At 41.0% G+C, this 27731-nt stretch overlaps 1 protein-coding gene across 19 annotated transcripts in view; it reads right to left on the bottom strand.

Moving 5' to 3' along the window:
- The window catches only part of tns1b (tensin 1b), a 239075-nt gene that overhangs the window by 25913 nt on the left and 185431 nt on the right, over nt 1-27731 (bottom strand). For 12 of the 19 annotated variants that reach the window (XM_078174332.1, XM_078174336.1, XM_078174339.1 and 9 more), the window contains 6 exons: nt 26647-26759; nt 26496-26556; nt 23870-23945; nt 20840-20969; nt 20544-20607; nt 19993-20117 (listed from right to left, as the gene is read on the bottom strand). In XM_078174332.1, coding sequence (XP_078030458.1) covers nt 19993-20117; nt 20544-20607; nt 20840-20969; nt 23870-23945; nt 26496-26556; nt 26647-26759 — 569 coding nt within the window. Of the gene's footprint in view, nt 1-19992; nt 20118-20541; nt 20608-20839; nt 20970-23869; nt 23946-26495; nt 26557-26646; nt 26760-27731 lie in introns of all 19 variants that reach the window. The other 7 variants (XM_033617654.2, XM_078174341.1, XM_078174338.1 and 4 more) reach the window with 1 other exon arrangement.

Genomic DNA, 27731 nt, shown 5'->3' with positions numbered 1-27731 from the left:
ATGTATGTATATATCATGAGCTTGGATGGAATACTGCAATGCAGATGGTGTTCACTGAACACAAATGCACATGCACATATACTGTACATACTGTACATGCAGTGGTGTCCCCAAATGGGGGCCATGGCCCCTACGATACAGTTGCTGTCTCAAAGAGGCTGTGGGTGAGCTCATTGTTTAAGCTAGCATGAAGGTAGTGCTATCCTATGAATTCTAAGTCATCCATTGGTACCATACATGTCAGCATAGCTGTCAGGAAGGGGACTGACTAGCGCTCCAAAATAATGCAAAATTTATGCAAAGGAAACCCACAAGTTTCCACTAAGCTTGAGAGGTGTTGTTGCCAGATGTTTCATTTCTTACAATCAAAGTACTCCATTCAATGAAAGCTGTATATTTGTCTTTTTAAAGGAAAGGACAACCAGCCTACATTTGAAAAACAATGTATCTCCAGATACATGCACAGATACATTTTAAAACAGGATTGTTGTGTAGCTCAAAATGTTAACTATACCAGTAGTAGTCTTTGCACATCAGATAATCAAAATTATTAACTGTAAAGTAAGAAATCAAAGTATATGATTCTTTAACTCCCATATTAAGATAGTTTTAAACTAGCCTATATAATTCAACAGCATAATAAAATTCCTGAAATTCAGTTATGGCTTTTGATTTTCATGTGCCACCCCTAAATTTTTCAGGGGCCCCTTCTGGCCACCCCTATGAAAAAGTTCTGGGAGCACCCCTGCATATATGGCCATGCACATAACCATATACACACAGCCACACCCAAAGCCCAGTGTAGAGGAAGTAGGGTGCCCCAATCAGAAGAATTTAGTCATCACTGGAAAATCAGCCTCACTGAGTAGAGAAGGCAAGGAGGCTTTTCCTGGCCTCCGAAACCCAAAGCAAAACAAAAGCTCAACGTACTGAAAAGGTTGACACACACACACACACATGCACAAGCTTACATGTACTTTTTTCCCTCCCTCCTGCATTCTCTAATACAGCCAACATACTGCATCAATACTGACAGATTTATGTGTAATGTCTGAACAATCACAACTACCTCAGCTCACTCCTCCACACCATTAAGTAACAGTTTGTGTAGTTACGCATTCAACAACAAAACAATACCTTGTCAAATAATTCCTCTCCTACTGCCCATTAAAGTTCGCAAGAAACCTCATAACCTCAGGATGAGGCATGTCCTGATAGCCAAATCAGATTCTACAGCTGGGAAAGGAGTTGCACAAAGAAGCTGTCTGTGTCTCTGTAACTTATAGATATCTCAAGCTCAGCTTCAGTGAATACAGGGCTCTGTAATGGAGCTTGGTGGGCGTACACAAGCTGGGTACTGCAAGGTCTCCTTAGCTGGGCCCGGGGCAACTTGCCAAGGGAATGGCGCACTGTAGCGGCTGCACTGTCAGGCTGCTGATGGAAACAAATCTGGTGGCTCTCACAGACAAACAGCGTATGTTTTCTACTACTAATCTGTTAGTGAGTTTACTTTGATTGGTACACTGGTTTACCACGTGAGGAAAAGAGGTTATGGTTGCTTCTAGTATGTCAAGTCTGATAATGGGTTGTTGAAGGGCTGCATAACATGAGGAAAATATCCAATAACATTGTTGAATACCCTGATATTAATGTTAATTGTGATAAATAAACAGATAGTGTGAAGTCAGTTCTTGACTCAGACTTTCACAGTACCTGCGCTCATACCACCTCTTCGTTCCCGTATCCAAAATTTGCCAGACAGCTAATGTGCTATTTTCTTAAGACATCATTTCCTGTCATTCACTCTTACGTCTGCACTCATCAGCCCATTTTACACAGACATTGTGCTGTAGGTCCGCTATGAAGTCCCTTCTTTATGCTGCCTTTGCATTTTTACACAGAACTAACAACAGCGGCATCATGTCACTCCAGTGTGTGATTTTAGAGAGGATGCCATCATTGGGGAAGCAAAAAAGGCGTGACAAACAACACAACAATGTCAGCCTCTAATGTGACATATAACAGATGCATCGGCAGCACTTTACAAACAATAACAATGGCTTTAACATGGCAATAACAATCATTTACTGTCCCTGTTATATGGCAGCTAATCTTGTCCTTTGCTTGGAGAGTAAGGTGCAAACACACCTCAATGTTTTCCCAATTTGAGGACATTTTTGCAGCGGTTCTTCTTCTTTGAGTTGCTGCTACCACCTACTTTTTAAATCTCCCGCGTGGGTTGCATGCATAACATGTCATCAAAATGTCACACCCCTGTCGCCAACTATCCCATTCTGCCAGCTGTCTTATTTATACTAACATTGTTTCAGCGCTCTAACTACCTCTGATGCTGGCTTATAGGAGAGACAACATTGTCCCCCCATTGCGCAATTCTACCTTTTATACACAACAGCTAAGCAGTATAACAATGTAAAATTCCCGCCATGAAAAGGCAGCATAAAAGGAGCTATCTTCTGACCAACCAGACAGTGTCTGACAGTGAGGGCTCTGTCTGATTGGCCAGAGAGTTAACAGCATGGTGCTTATTAGACAAAATACCACCTACAGATATAAATATAATACCTTCCTACATTCTAAGTGCAATATTGAAGTCTTACGCAATGTGTTTATCGCACAAGTTGACATCATTATGAGGATTTAGAAATAAAAAAATAATATATTGTGCAGCCCTAGCCTGTTGCAGTATCACCTGCCATTTGGACAAAGTATCTTCAGTGTCAGTACATGTGATCTAGTCTGCTCAGTATAGCTGTCATGATTATCATAGTCAATAGAGACCAGAGCTTAAAATAATAGCCACACAAACTTCAACTTCTAATTTTTTTTCTCCAAACTTTAAGGCTTTTGCTAGCTGTTAATTTAAAATTCTCCACTTAAGTCAATGCTGTCTCCCCTAAAAAGTTAGCTGCTATGATAGGAGGCTCCAAATCAAGTCATCACAACACATTTATACAGCTTGTGAAACTGCAAGTATCAAGTTTGGGACTGTGGCTGCATTCCCATCCTCATGACTGCACACACTCTTTTAATGCATCAGTCACGTAGATAAACATAGACAGAAGTCGTGAAAGAAGAGCTCCCTTCACTTTCTCCATTTCAGTACCTTTATAATCATCTACCCCTTAGCCAAATGATACTTGTGCGATTAGGATGATCAGTCACACAGCTCAGCTGATTTCACATCCTGAATGTCTGAACTACAACACTTTAACAAGTCACATTAAAAGTATGTCAAAGCCTTGTCAAAGGAAATAGCAGAAACACCTCCACAGGAAGAGGTTCCCCTACCTGTGTAAGCAGTGGATGAAGGTACGGTCCCGGTCTAAGCTATGAAAAACCCTCCAGAGTAGCCCCCGGGGTGGGACATGAGGGATTACAGCAGGAGTTGGGGGGGAGTTGGCTTTAGCTACTGTTCCTTCTCCTCCCTCTCCTGAAAAGCTGTCTGGCTGGATCAGTAGAGCTGCTGCTGTTGCTGGCTGCTCAGTGGCTCACACTAGTCTAAAGGCTGCTCCCGCTGTGTGTGCGTATGTGGGAGGTCTATCACAACAGCCTGTTTGGCAGTGCATGTGGGAGGTGGGGGGGTAAGGGGCTATTGAAATCCAGCATCTAGAGTTTGATAGAATGACATCAGTCCGTTTATGTTGGGCTCTCTCACACACCTACTTCCTAGATGTACAGTTTGTTACTTGCCCCTGTTGTGCAAATAAAAGGTTTAGGCTATATTCCAATAATTGTCTACAAATTAAACTGTATATGACTTGTTTGAGTTATACCTGAAAAAACTGTGTTGAAAAACATAAGGCATACACCAACATTTGTAGAAATAAGCCCTTTCCATGCACACATAGGAGAGATGCCCCTCCTTTAGCCCACTGGTGTTGAAAACACTCATGTAATGGAAAGAGTTACTTCGTCCAACAACAGTCATTTAATGAGCTCTCTCCAAGCTAGGAAGCAGGGAGAAAACTCCACCCTGCTTCAGGCTGATGGAGAAAACAGAAAAGCTTAGTGGGTAAAAAATAGAAAGATGAATACATTGAGCGGCTGTTGATCTGATCTGATTATGTCAGTTTCAGTTATATTTGCTTTCAGTAGCCTGCCACCCATTGACAGGTAACTAACCATTTAATTTTTAAGGAAAAAAAGCAAAAAATGTGAAATACAAGAGGCCTTTCCCTTTAGTCCAGCGCTACACTGAGTCAATGAGCTTTAGCGCTGCATTTCAAAGTGCTGTCCATTAGAGGTGGTGAAATTTGAATGTTTTGTGATGTAATGATAAATGTCTTGCCTTTCATTTTATTATCTATTGGCTTTGCTGTGTTAACATATGGAAACATGGTGCCCACCCTCCAGTTTCCACTGGTTAGCAAGCTCTGCACTGCACACCACCTGAGATCGGGTGGGAGCTAGTTAGCAGCGCTGCTAAATCAGCAATTACCATTAATAGTGCCATCCTGGCATTTTGAGCTGCAAAGACCCTTTCTAATTTTCAACTCCATTTGCACCAATAGCTGTGCTGACACTGCTAATGATGCTCACAGAGCAACAGTGATAACATAGTTAACAATGATTGAGTGGGTTTGCTCAAAACTGAGCCATTTATTCACTGAGGCGACCTGTAGGAAGACAAGAGGGTGGGCACAATGTTCCCACAGCAACGCTGTTGGGTCAGGACCACTGATGTATACAACATTGAAGGCAGGACGCCAGTCATTTCTATGAAAGTTGCTTGCCCATTAAGTCAAAAAAATGCCATGTCCGCAGTATGAAATTACACAGTTGATCTGCACTGCTTCCACATTATTGGACCCATAGAGCAGGCCCATTAAAGGCCCACTAACTTGAACGGGGATAAAAAGATTTAATCTTGCAACTCTTCTAGACTTTCGAAATGTTATCGGACCAAATATATCAAATCCTGATATTCAAATGAGTCCACAAATCGACGAATATGCTGTGCCGCTACCTTGCTCCCACCAGACTCAGGCAGTGCGCAGTGCATTAAACTGAAGAGTAGCAGAATTGACTTATTAACCAACATGCGTAACCGTTCAAAAAAATCCTCTGCAGTTAAATGATTAATGATGGCTGACTGTTGACATCCCTAAATATGATAAATAATAAAAGAGGCATTCAATGTCCTACTGGTTAAGACTAAAAAGGATAGTCAGATGTAGATGATTTACAGCAGTTATTCACTGGGATGGGAAGAATGGTTTACAAATGCAACATAGAGTAACTTGTGCTAATAAACACACAAAACACAACCTTTTTCCCACAGTTTGAAAGCTCTCCAGTCTTCTGTTCATATCACCTAGTCATCTGTACACATTAGCATGCAGGACAGTCACTTTACTGTTGCACACCACAATCCAAAACAATTCCACATTCGTCATTCAGGCTGATAACAATAAACATGTGACTCTGGCCTCCACAAGACGTTTTTTTCCTACGTCCACCCTTATTTCAAGCAGATCCAATGGCAATGACATGATTTTTGATTACTGTGATAGTTTTTCCTCATTTGACTCTCAGATGGTCACACCAACTCTCTTCTTTTCTCTCTTTAAACTCTTTCTTCTCTTACTCTCTCTTTCTACCCCCACATCCTTCTCCTGGCCTTTCACTCTATTCTTTCAGTGATGATGATGATGTTGGTAATGAATGCAATGAGGCCAGCTGTGGTCCTATGGTCCAACTCTCACATCAAATGAAAGCCAGATTCAGCTGGCCTTCTTTAACTAGCTCATGTCTTCACTTCAGAGACGACGTGACTGATGAGCAATCCACAGGACCCCATTTGTACTACAGGAAATCTAATCCGTCACTTTTTATGCCAAGCAGACTATTTATGTTGAGACTGCTTCTGTGTGTGGTGCTATGTCTGCTGCTGTTCTCGTTTGGTTGAAATGAACACACGTAAGCCTCTACAAATAAACTTTGACGGTGTTCCTTCATGTGATAAGAAAGGGCATATGTATGTGTGATATTGTACACTGTGTGTGTCCACGTCAGTGTGTTTTTACATACACCCCAGGAGGGAAATACTTGCTCTGTGATCCCAAGCACATTAGTCAGAGGAGAATGTCTGCGATCCTGACCCCATTGCCCTAACTAATTATACAACAGCAGGGGAGAGCGAACCATGTGTGACCAGTCTGGAACAACCAATTGGTGTGTCACAACATCCTCTGCATTAGAAATGCTTTGATTTATCAAAGAATGCTTTAGAAAGCAGCATCAAGTTAAAACAAAAGCACATCATGATTGTAAAATGTAGTATGAGGGCATTCAAACTGTTCTACTCTCACACATGTGCAAGTCTGGACAGTCACAGGTAAAAAAATATATATATATTGCAGATACACAACACTGAACTCTACAAAATATGAAGCTGTAGGTGGAAGGTGCTTGCCAGATATTTTGAGATCCTGTGGGCCAGATGGTGCAACTGTGTGACCTTTTGATCTCCAAACTTTGAGCTCTGACCCCTGTGGCAGTAGATCCCCTTTACAGCGGATATAGCATGTTTCCCCTCTAACTTACATGGACAAACACACCATGTGCCACTCTGCTCATGTGTATGTGTGTGAGAATGTGTGGGCATTCCACAACAGTTGAGGGTTCGTGTCTGCTGGCCACAAGTGCGACATTAATGGAAAGCAATGATGAAACATTTTCTGAGAACATCCCCTTGGGCTCCAACTGCTGCAAGCACTAATAGCCTGACAAGAATAAAACTCTTAAGTGTATTTACATTCAAAAAGCCTGAGAGAGTAAAAAGCTTCAGTAGCTGTATGTGACAGTCCAACAGTATGTAAGTATAGCCTGGTGCCGTATTTGGTTAAAGTTAATGGCTGAACTATTGATTTGGCAACAAAGCATGCCTGTACTGTATGAGAGGGCTCAAGGACAGCTATTAAAGTAATACTGTGGCCTTGTAAATGATCTACACAAGATGTTATTACATCTTTTGATGTGGATTCATTTGACTAATGAAGATCAGAGAAGATGAATTAAAAGAGTCAGCAGAGACCTGATCAAATAAAGCAATGAAATAGCTGCCCTGTACTGTAAGTGGCTTACCGATTGTGAAAAAAGTTGGTGCCTACCAAACAAAATTAATCACTTTGAAGCATTTATGTTACTGCAAATTAAAAATCTGTCAGATGATGCTAGATGCTAAGGATGCTAAGGATGCTAACGCAAGACACTGACATCTGGATGGGTATTCTCAGCACATTAGCCGAGAAGCACACCAGGATATATGGTATATTTAAATACAGTTTAGTTATTGCCAACATCAATAGCTCCAAAGCGCTTAGTCAAAAGTAAGTACAGGAACTCATTCTAGCTTAATGAACATTTGCCCTGCAGCTCATTAAATATACATCAAAGATTACTGGGAATCAATGTGTGAGTGCAAGCTCGCTAGGACCGGGGAAACAAAGGCCAAGGTAATGGAGGGTGGCTTAGAACAGAGGCAGGATGGTGTTTGATATTGATATTCTGTTCACCTTCAAACACTGCCCTTATGGTATGGCTATCAGTAGGCTGTTATTTTCTATAAAATGCTTTAAAGTTGAACACAAGGGAATTTCTAAAACAATATCTCTCATATCCGAGTGTATCAAGGCCTCCGTATCTGAAAGTGCTGTGCCATACAGCAAACTGCAACCTTCATCAACTAGTAACTTGTAGCCATTATTGCTCAGAGGTTGGGACTATATTTAGCACAAATACTGCTGAAAACAAACACAAATGCATAGATACACACACACACACACACACACACACACACACACACACACACCATGTGCTATATATCAGCCAGACAGTTCATCCATGCAGAGCATTATGTTTCACTCTGCATGAGCTGTGTCTCAGGAAAAGTCATCAGCGTTCGTTAGCAGCAGGGTTGCGTAGGGAAAATCTTGAGGGCCAAATGAGGAGAGCTTCTGATGAGCTGGCTGTAGCTATCTCGCTCTAGGTGAGGAGAAGCTTTGATCGGCTAACTCTTGCTAGCTTTGGTCTGGAGAGACCTCAAAGACAGATTCGCTTCATTTTGCCTGAAGCCTTGATAGTTTATGCAGATCCTCCTCAAAGCAACTCTCGTCAGCTCTTGTGCCAATCAACACTGTGGTAAATGCTTTAGACACAAACTGGTCTTGCTCCTGACCAGATACGTTCTGATATTAGAGCTATATGAATATGACACTATACACTGAGTTAAACTGTCGAAAATCTTTTGTGTACTTTCAGGTGATAAAAACATAGTGATTATAGGATGTAGAATTTTCCAGTGTCCCAAATGACTGCTTTTATTCTTCACATAAAAATGCAAAACTGACAGAGAGAAAGGTTAAAAAACACTTGAATGTCCCACTCTGAGGCATTTATCAGGTGTCTGGTGGTGTTTTTGTAGCTTTTTGCTCCAACCTGTTCCGAATATTTCTTGACAGCCTTAACCAGTTTGAAAAAGAGATGTTTTTAATGACTTCAGCTCACAAGGATGGACAAGAAAGGACAAGCAATGATGGCCCAAATCCTCTTTTTTTTTTCAAATTTCCCTGACAATTTCTCCCCAATCTGGACTGGCCAGTTTCCCTGTGCTTAAATTCATTGCACCGCTGTATCAATCCGTTGGCCTTCACATTGTGCCACCAGTCATTTCTTTGCACCTGCCAGCAAGAACCGAAAAGATGACTACGATGGTGTAACACTCACAGAGGTTATTGCTATCTCTTCAGATACCAACCCTACCAATGCAGGTGTCTTTGGGGTTGCATTTTTGATGTATGAAAGGTGCTATATATATAAAGTTTGATTGATTGATTGTGTCTTGAACAACCAGTAGGAGTCACTAGTGCAGTGACAAGGGCTTGGCTTTGTGTTGACAGGAACACATGAATAAATCTCAGGTACTGCTATCAGGAGCTGAATGAATCTTAAACCAACTGATGAAGGTTCACAACTGTGAAAAATGGACTTGGCCAGTATGTATTCCTCTATGTCACTGGCAGTATAATGGATAGTATAACGATCAGTGGTGTAGTAGCAGTTGATGAGGTGGGTGTACTACTAAGTGGATAGGCAGGTCACCGTGGAGGAGGTGGGTATACTCTCCTATATATTACAATGGCTTTTTGGCTGATAGGTGGCAATACTGTAAATGGCCAGTAAAAGAAGTGGGTATACCCTGAATACCTGGGTATACCTTCCTACACCACTGATAATGATGCTTTTTAAAGTAGTGCTTCTTGTATAGTGAAGAAAACTGTTATGACAAAGACCAGGAAAGGCCGGTACATGAATAGAACTCTCTTTAAAAAGAAAGATAATAACAAGGGAGGAGAGGCCAGCATTCCCAATGGAGCCAAAATGAAAGCGTTTGAGTTCATGCTGAAAACATAGTCCCTTTTGCCTTGTAAAGTTCATCTTCCGTGTCCGTCCACCCCTTGGCTCAGGAGGGGTCTATTCAGAACGTCGAACGACCCATGCAGAAGGATGCCCCAGGCCAATAACACACTCGTAAGCAGCAGGGCCTGTCAAAGAAAGTGCAACTCTTGGTCTTATTTTTCCATCCTTGCTTTTACTTGATTCCTAGTGTCTTCTTAGTGCAAACACTTGAAGGACTAACAGCTTAAGGGAGGGGGTTAGAGGGCAGAGTTAGTGGGACCAGTTGCTGGTGCCTATGCAAAGCCTTCCTACATCAAGCAACCTGTCAGCTGGAAGCAGGTAACTACCATCGATTTGACCAGACTTATAAATGTCTTAGTTAAATACCATGTCATCCTTGAGAGAAAGTTAACTGTTTAATGAGATAAAGTGATTTCTAAGGGTCCCCCTCCTACAGTGCAAAGACATCAATACTGAATAAAAGATCTTGTGAGAAAGTAATGATGATAAATTACATCCTGGCTCTGCATCCCCATTTTAGCCAGATCAGCTGTGTAAAGATGGCTCCAGAAAAATAAAAGTGGGAGCCAACAGCTGGAGAAATGCTGTATCCACTAGGAGGTAACAGACCACTCATTTATTCCCTGACCTTATGGATGGCAGATAACCCTCTCACCCAGGATTAGCCATGTCCTGCAAATATCTTTACAATACTCATCCTTTAGTACCATACCATATATTTTCCTGGGTGAATTCCAGCTTTTAAGAATCTGTGTATGACAAAAGTCTCTGTCTGAGAGTTGAGGCACACAGATACTTCCGACTTGCCCAACAGCGAGTGGCTGTCGCCTAGCAGAAACCCCTGTCCCTGTGCCCCTGCGGCCACAGTCCAAACGAGGACACTCCGCAACACAAGCCGCTTGTTCACTCTTTGTGTCTGATGCAGTCTTTCCTAGAAGGCCTTTATTTCTTTCTGTCTTGGCTGTTATGCAATCAGAGTTGTGCAAAGTTTGGAGTCAAAGCAGCCTAATCCGCCCAAAGCCTCGACTAGACTGAGGGATTGATAGCATGATAGCCTGTTGCCAACACAAAGGACCAGACGTTTCACCTCTGCATCTTCTTGGTGGAACGCCATGGCCTGACAAACTCTATGTTTCGATGAGATCACATTTTTATGGAGGAAGCTGGCTCATAGTGTCACTGGTTGTCAGGTTGTCACATTTGGCAGAGAAGTGTCAGATGTGAAGAAGTTAAAGGCAGCAGTTATTATAAGAGGTGAACAGCTGCTGTCCAGAGCCTCAAATCAATTATTTACAAAGACATGTACAAGTTATTCTCATTTTCATTTAATCATGACAAAACTCATCTGGAACCGTATTGCTAAAGTATCTGAACAACATCTGCAGATTGTATTCATGCTATCCTCTCTTATCTTGCTGAAGGACCCATGAGCAAGATGCTAACTCCAATTACTCTGCAGCTGACCTCCACACTGTTGGGGACAATCAAAGACTTTCCCTGTGAGATCAATTCAAGTATCAGATTATTATCACCATTTGAGCACTATTTTTAAAAAGTAAGAAAAGGCATGAGAGCCATGGCAACATTTGAGTTGGAGAACATCAAATTGATATTGAGATTATTATTTTGAGCCGAGAGAAGCTCAAGTACCAGGCGAAGTCAAATACTTCATGACCGGGGATCATTCAGTATTGGCAACTGTAATGTGTCAACAGCCAACAGTGCATTCATTTAGAATCAGTAATGGCTATATTTCACTGTTGTCTGTGGTAATTTACTGCTCACCTGGCTCTTAACTGCTCCTTGGCCAATGGACCATTTGAATCTCACTCATGCGTTGGGACAAAACATCCTCAGCGGTGATATCATTCTGTTGCATCAACTCCTATCTCCACCACGATTATGTAACCCCGTCCCCCCCAACCCCACCCTTGTCTACAGCTCAGCAGGCAACACAGATACAGACTTAAATATGACTTGACTCATTTGAGCCCTGCTCTCTTGCTAGAGGAATGTAACAACAGATAGTCTGTGCCCAACGGGACAGGGATGGTCAATTCATCCCCTCTGTTGGATAAGTTAAAGCTGTGGGGGAATGCAGACGTCTCCTTCTGACTAATGTGTATGGGATCAAAGAGGAAGCATTAACCTCCTGGAGAGAGAGTGCTAAACAACACAAAGACACACACACACACGCGCACGCACACGTGTGCACGCGCGCACACACACACACACACACACACACACACACACACACCTGGGCTGCCTCTCCTCAACACGGAAATGCTTATTGGACTTTGGATAAACAGTAACTTATCAGAAAACAAGCTTACATAGAGACATCAAGGAGACTTGACTCATTTTGTCTGCAGTGCCTGAAAACTTAATTTAATGGAACTCAAACCACTTTAACGATAATACAGATTTATTACAACTTGGGTCTTATTTTCATAGTTTTTGGTCATTATTTGCTGAGATCTGGGAACACTAGTGCATTGCTTCAATGAAGTTGACCACAGTACCAATCATGTTTCTTGCCCCTTTATACAGTCACATTTGCAGCTCTCCACAATTAATTTGGTAAGTACAGTACAATGCTGGTATTTCTGACAAAAATGATAAACCGACAGATATAGAGCCAAGTTGTAATAAATCAGAATAATCCTTTCTCAGCCACTATCAAACAGCCATATGCCAACTACCCATCAGTACTGGATAAAAGCATTTGTAAAAGATTAAACTCCAAAGGATAACTTTCCATGTTGTTGAAACAGTACAAAAAGATTAACATATAAAACATAATGTAGCCATTTATTTGGATAATAGACATCCTAATGTCAATAAGTACTTAAATACATTCCCATTTAAAACAAAAATCAAGTTTCTGATTCACTGCCTCTACAGTACTGAGAATCCTACTCACATGTTGTGAATGACGTCAGCTGCTGATATTTGTGTCAACTTTTCTCTCCAGCGTTACAAAGAGCAGAGGGCAGACTGGACACAGGTTCCCTGCTGAACTCTTCGACAGCTATCAAAGCTTCAAAAAAGGCAACAGCTGCCTCATGCTGAAGGGACATCGAAGAAAAGCTGGACACACAAGTTTACCATATAACCCTTAAAAACTGTCTGTCTGTGCTGAGCAGCAGCATGCACAAACCCACACTGACATTCTCTGTCACGCCTCCTCCTGTGAATGTGTGCACAAAAGAGCTCCACAGCCTGCCTTTAACTCCTCCGACCCCTCAGAGGAGAGAGGGAGGATCAGAACTAAAAGAGAGGGGTAAGTAGTATTAAATGGCAGTTAAAGACTACTAAAGATTTAAAAACGGCCAAGGTTTTGACCAAATGACGAAACTGTTCAGAGTCAGAGGGTAACTGAGGTTTAGAAATGGCAAAACACTGACTGGTTAAGTGCTATTTTTTTGTGATTTTTCAGCCAAATCCTCATCTTAATGAGGAGGTTCTGTAAAAAAACACATTTTACTGCCAATATAGCTTTGTATAAATTATATGGATATATTACATGTAATCTCCGAAACCTCTAATGCTGAAAATCATCACTGAAAAATTTGCTGCCTTGGAAATTCATCTAACTGTGACTGTGCAAAAATCTGTCTTCTTATATTTTTTTAATCAATCCATCTTGTGAAATCTGTCTTTAGTCTCTATAATTTTTCTATATACAGTACAGGCCAAAAGTTTGGACACACCTTCTCATTCAATGCGTTTTCTTTATTTTCATGACTATTTACATTGTAGATTCTCACTGAAGGCATCAAAACTATGAATGAACACATGTGGAGTTATGTACTTAACAAAAAAAGGTGAAATAACTGAAAACATGTTTTATATTCTAGTTTCTTCAAAATAGCCACCCTTTGCTCTGATTACTGCTTTGCACACTCTTGGCATTCTCTCCATGAGCTTCAAGAGGTAGTCACCTGAAATGGTTTTCCAACAGTCTTGAAGGAGTTCCCAGAGGTGTTTAGCACTTGTTGGCCCCGTTGCCTTCACTCTGCAGTCCAGCTCACCCCAAACCATCTCGATTGGGTTCAGGTCCGGTGACTGTGGAGGCCAGGTCATCTGCCGCAGCACTCCATCACTCTCCTTCTTGGTCAAATAGCCCTTACACAGCCTGGAGGTGTGTTTGGGGTCATTGTCCTGTTGAAAAATAAATGACGGTCCAACTAAACGCAAACCGGATGGGATGGCATGTCGCTGCAGGATGCTGTGGTAGCCATGCTGGTTCAGTGTGCCTTCAATTTTGAATAAATCCCCAACAGTGTCACCAGCAAAACACCCCCACACCATCACACCTCCTCCTCCATGCTTCACAATGGGAACCAGGCATGTGGAATCCATCCGTTCACCTTTTCTGCGTCTCACAAAGACACGGCGGTTGGAACCAAAGATCTCAAATTTGGACTCATCAGACCAAAGCACAGATTTCCACTGGTCTAATGTCCATTCCTTGTGTTTCTTGGCCCAAACAAATCTCTTCTGCTTGTTGCCTCTCCTTAGCAGTGGTTTCCTAGCAGCTATTTGACCATGAAGGCCTGATTGGCGCAGTCTCCTCTTAACAGTTGTTCTAGAGATGGGTCTGCTGCTAGAACTCTGTGTGGCATTCATCTGGTCTCTGATCTGAGCTGCTGTTAACTTGCCATTTCTGAGGCTGGTGACTCGGATGAACTTATCCTCAGAAGCAGAGGTGACTCTTGGTCTTCCTTTCCTGGGTCGGTCCTCATGTGTGCCAGTTTCGTTGTAGCGCTTGATGGTTTTTGCGACTCTAATTGGGGACACATTTAAAGTTTTTGCAATTTTCCAGACTGACTGACCTTCATTTCTTAAAGTAATGATGGCCACTCGTTTTTCTTTAGTTAGCTGATTGGTTCTTGCCATAATATGAATTTTAACAGTTGTCCAATAGGGCTGTCGGCTGTGTATTAACCTGACTTCTGCACAACACAACTGATGGTCCCAACCCCATTGATAAAGCAAGAAATTCCACTAATTAACCCTGATAAGGCACACCTGTGAAGTGGAAACCATTTCAGGTGACTACCTCTTGAAGCTCATGGAGAGAATGCCAAGAGTGTGCAAAGCATTAATCAGAGCAAAGGGTGGCTATTTTGAAGAAACTAGAATATAAAACATGTTTTCAGTTTTTTCACCTTTTTTTGTTAAGTACATAACTCCACATGTGTTCATTCATAGTTTTGATGCCTTCAGTGAGAATCTACAATGTAAATAGTCATGAAAATAAAGAAAACGCCTTGAATGAGAAGGTGTGTCCAAACTTTTGGCCTGTACTGTATGTCTCACTGTTTTTTTTCTGTCATCTCTCCCCTCTCATCCCAATACTCCAGAAATGATGTGGGATGGCAAGCTGAGTCAATCACTGGGTTGGAATGGTAAACAAAAGCACAAGGGTCTGTCATTTCGCAAATGACTATCAATATCCAGTGACAAAAGTATGATCCACCCTTCACTGTCAGAGCAATGCAGAACTGTCAGACTGTCTAGATCTGCTCCTCAAACAGTTTCTTTAATGGTTGCTGGCATCAGCGTCATTATAGCTTGGCATGTAGCAGGGTTATTACACTGATCCACAATGCAGGTGACTGAAGTAAGACAAACTTATGGCAAGGATTTCTGAATTTTAGCAGACGATTATACTGGTAAATTTGATCTCCTCACCTTTCACATGCTTGAATATGATTGGATGTGACTAGTCATCTAGCCAAACAGCTGATTAGTTGTGAAATACTCTAAAAATACTTCAGCAGCTGTATCCGCATGACTAACTGGACACAAAACTTCATCTTGTGTTAGGTGTGAATACGCCATTTTTTTCATGCAATTAATTTGGACGTCAATATAGTTCTTGGACTGCTGTTTTTGTCATGAGTACTTTCACACAGTATGTGAATATTATGCAGCGAAAAAGCAACGCCTTTTTTTCAGATATTTCTGAGCTTTTGTACCGTGAATATCATGTAACAATAGCGGTGGACCTTTTGCAACTGCTGCATTTTCGTATCACTGTTGGTATGAATAGTTTTGGTGCTGTCGAGTATTTTGCATTTTAATGCTCTTTATTCGTCACACCCGAGTCTGCAAAGGCCTTAACACTGTACAAATAACTCCATAGCCTTCTCATTCATTTCACTGATGCTGCGACATTGGCACAGCAGGAGCACCAACAGAGAGGGCTCTATCAAAAGTTGAACATGGCTCAATACCATGCAACATCATCTGGAAAAGCACTGCATTGGCCAATGAAACACAAGTCTACATTCCTGCTATATTACTTTATAAAGTGAATGACTTATAGTAAATCTTTAGTTCACCTTTGAATCATAAAGTCAGAGGATATTAGAGGATTGTGGCTGCTGAGTTTTACTATTATAAACCATTTTAAGTTGTGTTTTTTGCGTCTGATGTACCATCTGACTTGTTCAATGTGTTACTCAAACAGGACTTCTTGGACAATATTTTCTCACAGGCACCTGAAACAATCAAAAAACTCAGCACCTTGTGTCTTTTGTAATGCAGCACAATTCACTGTCTGGCCAGATTCATGGACTGCAGAGACTACAGCAGAAGGCTCCAGATTAGTGATTCCAATTCTATACAATGAGAAAAATATGAAGTCAAAGGGTAACATGGTGCTGAGGTCTTTCCCACCAAACAGCAAAAGGGCATAAGGATCAGGTGCATCCATGTTTGATGACTTCTTTGACATCTCTCTTTAAAGATCTATTCTTTGTGATGTTTTGGATATTTTCTTGTTGTGTTTATGCAAGGTGCTGGCATGACAAATATCCCTGTGCTGAAACTCACCCACAGCAGCCGTAGCTGTTTTTATGGAATAAACACAATAAAAGTCAACATCAATCTTTGGAAGCCAACAACCACATAGACATCACTTGCCCAATCTTGATTCCAACAAAACGTTGGCCCTATAATTTGAAGCTTTATGCAATGCCTTGATAAGCAAAGAGGGCAAAAACCTAGTTGTAAGAAGCCTAGCGCCTTCCTCAGAAAAGCAACAGCAGTCCTGGCAAACTGCAAACCCAACAACAATGCTTTTTGTTTCTAACGAACACTTGTGAAGATATACATCCTCTGCCTTTCCCCTCTCGCCCCTAAAAGCCACTAAGTGCCTTTTCAGCACTAACAAGTGTGAAGCTAAATGACAGTGGAAACACTCCAGTTTCCTGGAAACCCTTTCTCTCTTGTTTCTCCGAGCCATTTTTAACTGTTTCTTTAAATGCTATTTGCAAGCTAAGCCCATTTAAAATGCAGAGTGTATCAGTGTGATGCACAGACTGAGAGAAGTCAGGACACAAAAGGCTACTCATGGGACACGTTCTGATACTTATCGAGAACTCCATGTGTCAAGCAGCTAAATCTCTGCAAACGTCTAAAGCTGTACTTTTGCTTTTGTTTGTACAGTGTTTGTGTGTGTGTGTGTGTGTGTGTGTGATGCCATTAAAGTTGAAGTCAGCCTTGATCACAGTATCACCATCATATGACAGAGGGCGAGATGAGGCAGGCAGCTTGGACCGGGCTGGACTGGTGATATGCGCACATACAAAAGCATGCGCACACACACACACACACACACACACGCTCACCTCCACTGAAACAGAATGAGAGGAGACTTACACCTATTCTATTTTAGCAAGGCCTATTTCAAGCTGCCGCCGAGACACTTTATAGGCAGTGATAGAGGGTAGCCAAGTGACCTCTGACCTTTGCCTATCTGGGGGACCAATAAAAACATTCAGGGGGGAGGGGGGATAATCAAGGACGTTAAATATCCCATAAGCATCCCTCTTAAAAATAGTCACTGTCACTTTGTAGATTACACTGGCCACTTTGCACTTCATGAGAAAATGCTCCTAGTTGCAATAACTTTGCAGTTGTTACAGGTGCTGACAACTGGCGATGACAACTTAATTTGTGCATGAGTTGATATAATGGACTGCTAAATCAATGCGGAAAACATTCTGATGACTTTGTAATTACTGCAAGAGTGAATAATGATTTACACTTGAATATGGGATATCTAAAGGAATTCAGATAACAATCCTCTATCTAATAATGTAACACATAACCAAAACACTATAGACTACTCTTTTAAAAACCATTAATAATAAATATCAGAAGGAAAGTTATTTCAGTGACTAAAGCCAAAAAAAAAACAATAGCCGGACCATCCAAACAATCACAGTACTCTGGAAGTCAAAACAACAGGTCTGCTGCTATCACTGAGGGTGTAGCAGGGCTTCCTTTTTTGGGTGGCGGAGAAAGTAGCACTTTGGTCACAGAGTGACCACCGCTCCCTCAACAGGAAGGCCTTGTCCATGCCTGTGGCTGAACCCAGGAATGTCTCACACTGCGCTCACGTCCCACAGGCCCTTTGGCTTCTCTGTGGTCATAATTTCACCACAAATGAATTCAGTGATACCAGTGCCTCTCCTTCCTTTCAAAACATGATTTACTATTTACATCTAGGACAGCATGAAAACCTTGTAATGCTGATATGCGCTGATAATTGAAAACAAACAGACTTTTTATTTCACTTTGATTTACATACAGCTTTTCTCCTATGATTATACCATGTCGTGTTGGAGCAACTTTGTGGTGCATTTAAGTAACTAAACAATACTCTTTATTCAAATACTTGGATAGATTGGATTGTTTGTATGAGGGTTGTATGGGGTACTTATCCAAAGTCAGTATATTACATACAGTAGATGTCTGTAGGCACACCCCCAGTTTGGAGAAGCAGGCAAGAGTACCGACACGCAAGCTGAACAATGTACTGCCGTGGACCAAGGCAGCAGCAAAACGTATTTTAGCCACCTAAAAAAATCATTATCACTTTAAGTATACGTTACATTGAGAGTATTTTCACCCCTTAACCTTTCCATCAGACAGCCTGTTCCTATGGGGAAGCCGTTAATGGCTTCAGCCCCCTATCTATGCTCGGTAAAGCCACCAGATTCCACTGAGAAAAACAGTAATTTTAGCTTGCTGAACATGAGAGCTGCTGGTCTAGTGCTGCCACTATCACTAAGGTAGTTTGAGTTGTTGCATGACTTTTGTGAATCTGAATGAACCTTTTAAACACCCGACTTTACACTATAGACACTATAACACAAACAAACAAACTAATCGAGGCAGGGGTAGACTCAGAGGACTCTGGCTTTGTTTTTTTTAAAACGTAGGATTTTTTTAGGTGACCAGAATATGCTCCCCTCCCCAGCAGTACATCGCTTAGCTTCCATGTCGTACTCCAGTCTGCTTCTCCAAACGGGGTGTGCTGACTGACATTTACTGTAGGCAATACATTGAATAAGAATACGTACCTCATACAATCCTACTTCCAATCCAAACTATCCCTTTAAGCATTTACACCTGAAACACAACTGCTACCCTGTGTCTTGTCTCAGAATATATTCTGATACTGGTTTGAGCTTAAATGTGGCTTCAGTTTGACCCTGTTGGGTGGGAGTTTTAAAGACATGAAAGTGTGAAAACGTCTTTAAACTCTATTAGGATGAAGGCAGAATCTTTCCTCTGCGTCACACAGAAAAACAAAAACAGCCTTGTTACAAAGGTCAGCTTGGTTACGTGCTGCTTATGTGTGTGTGTGTGTGTGTGTGTGTGTGTGTGAAAAAGAAAGACAGAAACTAAAGTAGAATTCCCGCTGTCTCTCAACCACATTAAAATGCATTTCCACAGTCACATGCACAGTTTACATGACATGTTTACATGATCAAGTGACCTTTCACCAAGAAGTTCATGAGGAGTATGTCACTAAAAATACACCTCAAAACACAATCCATTCATTGATACAGGCAGCTGATGAAGAAGAAGGCTTGTGCAGCAAATTAACTCCTACTGAGGTTTTTGCTTAAAAGCAACTAAACTGTTTAAGCAGTCTTGTGGAAGCCTAATGTCTCACATGCAGTTACATGGATGTGATCATTTAGTTGCTCAAAGTAAGTTAGAAATACAAGGTGTGGGGAAATGATTGCCATGACTATAAACATTAACAACTTGTCTCCTTAGTGTAATAGACATACAGACACTGTATAAAATATGTATGTATGTATGTATGTATGTATTCATTTTAAATTGCCTACCACACACTAGAAGACTTTTACAAGGCTGAAGTCTGACAGTCTATCACATCTAAAGACAATGTAAGTTTTTAGTCAAATACTGTGAGAAATATTATGCCAAACTCCCCTCAATACAACATATTAAGAATTCCTTACATGTCCACGAAATCCCATAGTCCCAATCCCAAGTCAAAATGTCACTATCCAGTCCATCTTTTTTATAAATCACAAGTGAAAGATGTGCCACTATGATACTACATCTAAAACTGTGTCTAACTCCGCTCTTAGTGTGTACATGTTTTTATGTTTGGACTCAACTCTGTGAGTGTGTGTGCCAAGCTTTACCCTGTGAAGTATGCAATCTGTAGAGTTTAATGCAAAATACAATCTGTAATCCAGCTGTACTTACCGTCTGTGGTGTCCTCACAGTTCTGATTGAAGTTTTCGTAGGAGTCCCAGCGGATCAGAGGATCCTGTGTGTTATAGTCAACCGAGACGCTCGGCCCGTTTTCCAGTTGATCAACACCTTGACCAGTAAACAAAGAGGTGGAGCAGAACATGTGAATGTCTTTAAATCACATGAAAATGTGAAAATGAATAACGACTGTTTAATGTTCTCCTTTAATTATTAGTTTAACTTTTTAACCCTTTATTTGATTAATATGGATTTGAGTTTTTGTGCTCTTTTGTTCATTGAACAACCAAAATACTTTTACAACAAAAAGAAAATTAGAACTATGAAGGTGCAAGTATTACATTGGCCTATTGGCTAAGACATGTACCAACTGCAGGTCTAGTTCAAATCAGGCTGGGGTCTTTTGTTGCATGCCATTTCCTCCACATTCCCTGTCTGCATCTTTACTACATACTGCCAGTTAAAGGCAAACATGCCCAAAAGTACAATGAAGTGTGGATAATTTTCCAGTGCGCCAATTAAACCGGGCACATGTATTCTTACCATGTATTTTCTCTGGTCCGAAGGAGAAAATAAACTCCACTTTTCCATATTCTGGAAACCTGTCATCTGCACACAGGAAATAAAAAAGGTCTTTGGTTACAGCAAAATGAGGAATTTATTACTACATCAGTTGGACATTACAGCAGCCAATGGATAGAGGAAAACAAATTAAAATGCAACACATCCATTGAATACAGTATTGACTATGAGATATATTTCAAGAGGTTCGGATGTTTTCACACAAATAATAATTACAGTTATTGTGGACTTACTGAGGACTTCATCCTAAATGTCTTACCTTTGAATGTCTCATCAAGCTCATCTTTCCCAAAGACAATCCCCAGGTCGTGGACAGCGCAGGTGTGAAACTGCACCCGGAATATCACGTCTCGACACGGGCTACGGTAGCGCTTGTGGTAGCACTTGAGCTGGAGGGTGAAAACCATCAGAGGAAATTCAAACAACACTGTACAGTGGCAGTACTTCATCAGACAGTGCCAGCAGAACTCAAATAGTGTTGGATAGCAGTTGGACAGATTTCTTTTTAAGCTCCACTGTTACACTGGATATCAAATAAATAAGCATTTCATGATGTGGCTATTCAATACAATGTGTCAATTCTGATTAGAAAAAAAGGTTTTCGGCAAAAATAAACTGCAAAATTGAATAACTTTACCTGAGCTGAATATGGCTTTAGTGGTGATATGCTCAGAATATCAAGTGAACACAATATGAAATTATCTTTGTGAAACAGAAGCCATGCCAGCTTGATTCAGTGCTCAGTCTTTGACTCAGAGCTAGAGAAAGCATTTAGAGACTTTTTTATATATACCCCTCATAATGTATGGCCTCTCCACAAACTGTTTCTCCCAACCCAAACAGCTTAAAGAGCGACACTAAAATCCCACACAGGAAAATCCTCTCTTTCCCTCCTGCTGTTTCCTGATGGGCAGCCTGGACCTGTTAGTTTTTTACAAGGACTTCACATTTACAGGTACTGGAGGAATATCCCTCAACCCAAACAATATGCTGCTCACAAACTGTGGCTGTAAAGAATAAAAAAACTGAGAAAATTATATGGAATTTACCATGACACAAAAAAAGACAATTGCAGGAAATCAACTGCAGCTAAAAACAAAACTGAAATATGATTTTGAAGAAGGTGGGACTGACTTGCTTTCCAGAAACCTATTTTCTTCTTGTGCGGCCAAATAAATTCAAAACATATAAGGTTCCCAGATCCACACAAGCACATAAAGGATTGAGGAGGAGGCGAAGGCAAAGTAGAATATCCTGTGGCTTAGTGCAGCTTTCTGGGATATGGCAAACCTCCCACTGAGGGGTCCGTTTCATGAGGAAAACAATGCTGCAGAGCAAAGCTTGACAACAAAAGGTATAAGGAAAACATTAATTTTAAGCTTACATGTTGCTTTTAAAGCCCTAACACATTTTCATTTTCACGCACAGGCTTAAAACTAACCAAAGTCGTTTCCCCCTTGTGTAAATAAAACATCTTAAAGGAATAGTTCGACATTTTGGGAAATAGGCTTAAGCTCACTTTTTAGTAGGGGTCAAGGAATATAGTTTCAAGAAGCCAATGGCAAGGACTATACACGGCACAGAGCGAAAAGGGGTGGGACTTAGGAAGTGCTTAATATTTACACAGGCAAGCGAGTTGTTTTCCTCATGCATGAGCGATATTTATCTTCTCATTAAACTCTTGACAAGAAAGTGAATAAGCACATTTCCCAAAATGTTGGGCTATTCATTTAAAGTCCCTAACTTTTTGCTAACTTGAAACTGAATTTGGAATTTAAAATGACTAACACTGGCCAACAAGAGAAGCAAACAGCCAAAACCTGAAGAATCTGAATAATGTTTATGAAGGTTTTCCTCTGTGATTATCTTTTTTTAATCTAACCATTCAGTAATTAGTCATTTTCTGGCAGTCATATTATCCCCAACTCATTTCTACAAACACATACCAGTGCAGTTTTAAATGCAGGAGCACACTCCATGCTGACTAATGTCTCTCCCATTTGGCCATAAGGCTACAGCTCACATTCCCTGTGTTATCTGAATAATAATGAGCATCGGCAGCCATGGCTCCGTCCAATGATGCATTCAGCAGAATCCATTAGTCCGTCTTAAATAAAGAATGAGATATGAGCTCAGCAGTGAGGGCCAAAACGGAACAGCCTTGCATACAGTAAGTGCTCCTTTGAAATTCTCTGTGTTGAAATTATGTGCCCTGAGGACATCTCATGGATAACATTATGGCCTGAATGACAGCAGAAGCAGAAACTTTGCTGATGTGTGCAGTTCTTCTGCTGGAAAGACATGCAAAATAAGCCACAGGTGCAACTTTAATGAAGATCTCTCCTTCATTTTAAAAGTGCAAATGGAACCAGAATGATTTCATAAAAATCCCCCAAATATGAAAATATCCCTCACAAAGAATTAAAAATATCCATCCAACTTACTTTTGAGGGATTGTGTCATGTTAAAATAGCAGCCTATGTATCCCAGACAGTGTTGGAAAGGAAGTACAGTGAGGTACATTGCCACTTTGACGTCATACTTTCCAGTGAACATATTGTGTGCTAATGAGGGTCTATAAACTGAGGTATAGGACTCGGTCCAACTGTCTTCCCATGGTTTTTATGGCGCTATTTCTTCTATGAATGGACACTATAAACTGCTGCAGCACATGCATTCAGTACATACATCCAAGATCAGATCGGAAAAACCAACTGGATCCAATAAACAATAAAAATTAGTGCATCCTCTGTACATTTCTGCAGCTGCCAAAATATCCTGGATTCAGCCGCTGCCATCTTGCACGAGTGGCATCATATGGAGCCAGAGTCTGTGCAGTAGTGCTCTCCGGGGTATCACATTCCTGCCCTCCAACTAATTGCGAGCATTGTCATTGATCACGAGCACTCAATGGGCACACAGTCATGACATCAAAACCCCTTTTTATAGCATCAAATAACTACTTATAACCAAACTTATCAGAAAAATCACACTTAAACACATCAGCGTGATAACAGCTACCTGAAATTACTGAAACCATCTTTTGGAAAAATTCATTTGATGTGTACTTTGATTTTTTAGTTGGCCCATGTCCCATCCGCTTGCATGGAGGAGGTGGGATTTATGACCTATACTGCAACCAGCCACCAGGGGGCCATCAAGATGTTTTGGCTTCACTTCTGGGAGGCTGTTATGTTGTCTATTTTTATCATACAGTCTATGGTAGAATTCACAAAATATGATCCAAACAACTAAGACCCTATTACTCAAAGATCTCGCCAGCTCTTACCAGGATGTCTCCTTTCAGAAGAAGACCCGGTTCAATGGTGATGCAGATGCTGGTCTGGCTGTCACCCTGAACATTACTGTAAAAAAAAAAAAAAAAACAGAGCAAAACATGTTAGATAACAAGCCTGCCTTCATCATTATAGCTGTGAAAATGTTCACACCACAGTCCAACATCATCCCACTGCATCAGTTTTCTTTTTGATGTTGCTTGTCTGGGTATTATAACCCACATGATCTACATCATCTACTAACAATCCCTTATTTACGTTAACAGCAGCCATCACAGAGCGTAACAACGGTGCAGCGCTGGGCTAATTTTGGGTATTAGTGTCGACATGATTGTCTAACTGGGAGAGCAGGATCAAAGGGTGGAGAGTGCTAATAGAGAGCATGTGAGAGAAAGTGGGGAGGAATGTGATTTGAGGCTTTAAGCGGTTGTCAGTCTGGAAGTATATGTGCATGGATTGTGTCACACTCAGTTATGGTGTGTGCTGAGAATGTGTTTATAGTATTTACACTACTGTAAGAATAGACAGAGTAGAAACAGTTTAACACCACCAGCCTTTGCTATTTACAGTAGTTACTAAAAACACTTCATAACAACTCAACAGCTGAAATGGGGGAAAAGGCAAAGAATGGGAGAATGAGACATGGCAGGGTGGAGGGATCAGGGAGTTTAGAGCTGTAATTATTTTTAGACATATTTTTAGAGGAACAGGGGATTAAGTGAATGTGTGCAATGTTAATGTAGCAACAGACCCACAGAGAATTATCACCCAACCCTGCAGTTCCCCTCAGCTCAACAGAGCATTTTAGCATCTTTCAGCTTATTGTTTTTCTGGCCCACAAACTATTATTAGCCTTGTTTCTAGCTGCAGTGGGCAGCTGGGTTTTTTTTTTTTTAATAAAAACATCACTGATAATCCTGCTGTATGCTATATGCCCAGCATCAAATGGCAGACAAAGTTTGTGATATGCAAGTGAACATACTGGATCATTTAGCAGCTTAATACCCATATTTAGCTGCTAAACTCCATCAGGAGTTGAAGGAGACCAAACCAGAGCTAAAAGAAAAGTGAATATTGGACTTACTCATAAAAGGACAGAAACACAACTCCAAATTAATGGTAATTGCCAGTGGCCAGGAATATTAATTAATGCAGCATGCAGACTTTATAGCTGTTCATGAACAAATATTTTTGTTGAAAAGATGTGGTTTGAAAATATCAGTTACTTTTCAAACCTTTAAAGTTTTACTTAGTTCCCCGAGTACCTACCAAGTACAGTTGTATTGTTTTTATTATTTTGTTTGTAATTTTTAAAATTTTATTTGGTTTATTTTATTCTATAGTATCCTATTCTATTCAGAGCCACAGGAAGTGCACCGAGCTCTGAAGCCAATTTCGTAGTGGCCAAACAGTGAAATTACAACTTCTGGATCTGTCAAGTGATGTCCTGCAACCCCAAAAAGACTTTTGTCCCCTACACTTACATGGAGAAATAGACAACCCACATGAAATTACTCATTTCACTATCAGGATTTAATCTGTTTGGTCTGATAACATTTGGGAAGTCTAGAAGAACCAAAAGATTGAATCATTTTATCCCCATTCAAGTTGACAGAGCGCTATACTGGAAGGAGCTGGCTCAGCTGGTGGTAGTCTCTCGTGCGCCTGCTCTATGGGCCACACATTTTGGCGTCATGCATGACTGAGCAACTTTTGTAGGAATGAATGGAGCCCTGCTGCCAATAGTCTATCCAGTTCTCTTTATACATCCATGATTCTACTCTATTTTTTTATTATTTGCTAACTGCTTTCTGAAGATAGGCACAAAATAATTTCACTACATGCTATGCTGTTTATGACTTATGTGAAAAATAAATGTGATTTGACATGAAGTCAGTCATATTGTGTTCTTTCAATTGTTGAGTCTTCCATGCTGATGCTGCCTCAGCCAAGCCCCTGTAATTAGTGACAATAAGAAAATCTTCTAATTCATTTTTTTATAACGTTTTTAATGTGTAAAATACAAGTTAAGTGTACATGCACTTTTCGGGAACTGAACGATCTGATCTTGGCATGCAGGCTTTTTAAATAAGAACAAGTCTGTGTTATATTGAAACTGTAATACTTTAAATGTGGTGTAAATGTAGCCTGCATGCTCGCCTGGCCCATCTGAGGGCAGTGCAGCTCCCCCCTCTTGTCCTTTCCTCTAACCTCCCCTCTTCCCAAAACAACAACAGAAAATCATAGAATCCATTATTTCCTGTCTGGCCCTGGGAACCAGCAGGGTCCTCTAGCAGGAAAACCCTGCGGGCGTCCACACAGATGCCTGTCTGCCTGTTTCATTGGCTCTCCAGTCACAAATAACACTAGAAGTGATTGCGGGATCTAAAGTAGGGAAACAAGAGCCTGCAGCTGGGGAGGCTAGCTAAATACAATAATGTGAGGCAAGCACAGAGTGTAAACTGGCAAGAGTGATGGTGTATGTGGATATTGGGGGACAGGGGAGTTACGGGAGAGGCTATAAAGGAAAATAAGGGTTTTTATTATTGAGCCATTACGAGCCTGCTATCCCTGGAATCTTGTAAAAGCATTTGAGTGTGAGTATGTTTTAAGACTTACTAGATCCCAGATGTGTACACGGGCTGCATGGCCTGGTAGATTTTGAGGAAAGGGCGACAACCTGGAACACAATTTTTCAAAAGTTGTTTAAATATAAATAATGTTTTTTAAAATCCTCATATGTGAGTGCGCATCTGTGCATGACACTCACCTCCTTTAGATTCGAAGTTAGGGATGCCGTGCATGATGACATGGTGAAGGAACAGGGGTTTGTTGTTGATCTTGATGTGCCCGGAGAGCAAGCCACTGAAGTACTCCACATACCTGAGCGAGTTAGAGGTGGAGGAAGGAAGACATGAACATGCTGCTACGTTCCTGTCTGTCAAACTGTATCAGGATTCCTAATGTTTTACAACAAAGGGCTGAAGGTATAATCCTGTGTTCATCACAACAAAGAGACACAGTCTTTGACCTCTAGTAACAACAATGAATGTTTTCAGCCGTGCTCAATGAGCCAACATTGCTCCTTGTTTTCACTATAAACTCAGTCAGTCAATTAAACACTTAACAGCTACACAGATCAATATTGTTATATCAACAATGGATCAAATGGATATGTACAATGTGAAGAGGCTGCATGTAGTGATAAACCCACAGAAAATCACCCACAGGTGTTTGTTTTTTTAGTGACCTGTCACGGCTTTTCCTGTGGCTTTTGTGCTGCCAAACATCGGTGTATTTTGGAGACCTGTTAGCGATTTTCCAGCGTCTTTTGCGCCAGCAAACATCAGTGGGTTTTTTTACCACTCATTTACTCTTTTCTGGCGCATTTGTGCCAGCGAACGTCAGTGATTTTTAGCAACCCTTTTACTCTATTCCAGCACCTGTTGTGCCAGTGAATGTTAGTGTTTTTTAGCAACTCATCGACTCTTTTCCAGCACCTTATATGCCACCAAACATCAGTGTTTTTTAGCGACTTGTTTACCCTTTGCCAGTGCCTTTTGTGCCAGTGAATGTCAGTGTTTTTAAGCAACCCATTGATGCTTTTCCAGTGCCTTTTGTACTAGCGGATGTAAATTTAGCAACTCATTGATGCTTCCAGACGCTTTTGTGCCAGAAAACTTCAGCGTTTGTTAGTGACCTGTCAATGCTATTCCAGTGCCTTTGGTGCCAGCTGTCAGTGTTTTTTGCGACTTGTCAACTCTTTCCAGAATCTGAGTATTTTAAGCCAAAACATGGTCTTTTTTAACCATATCCAAATGCTTTTCGTGCCTAACCATTGCTACATATTAACCA

The sequence above is a fragment of the Epinephelus lanceolatus genome, chromosome 14 (genome assembly GCF_041903045.1).
Source record: "Epinephelus lanceolatus isolate andai-2023 chromosome 14, ASM4190304v1, whole genome shotgun sequence".
NCBI lineage: Eukaryota > Metazoa > Chordata > Actinopteri > Perciformes > Serranidae > Epinephelus > Epinephelus lanceolatus.
This window is presented reverse-complemented; position numbering and strand designations above follow the sequence as displayed.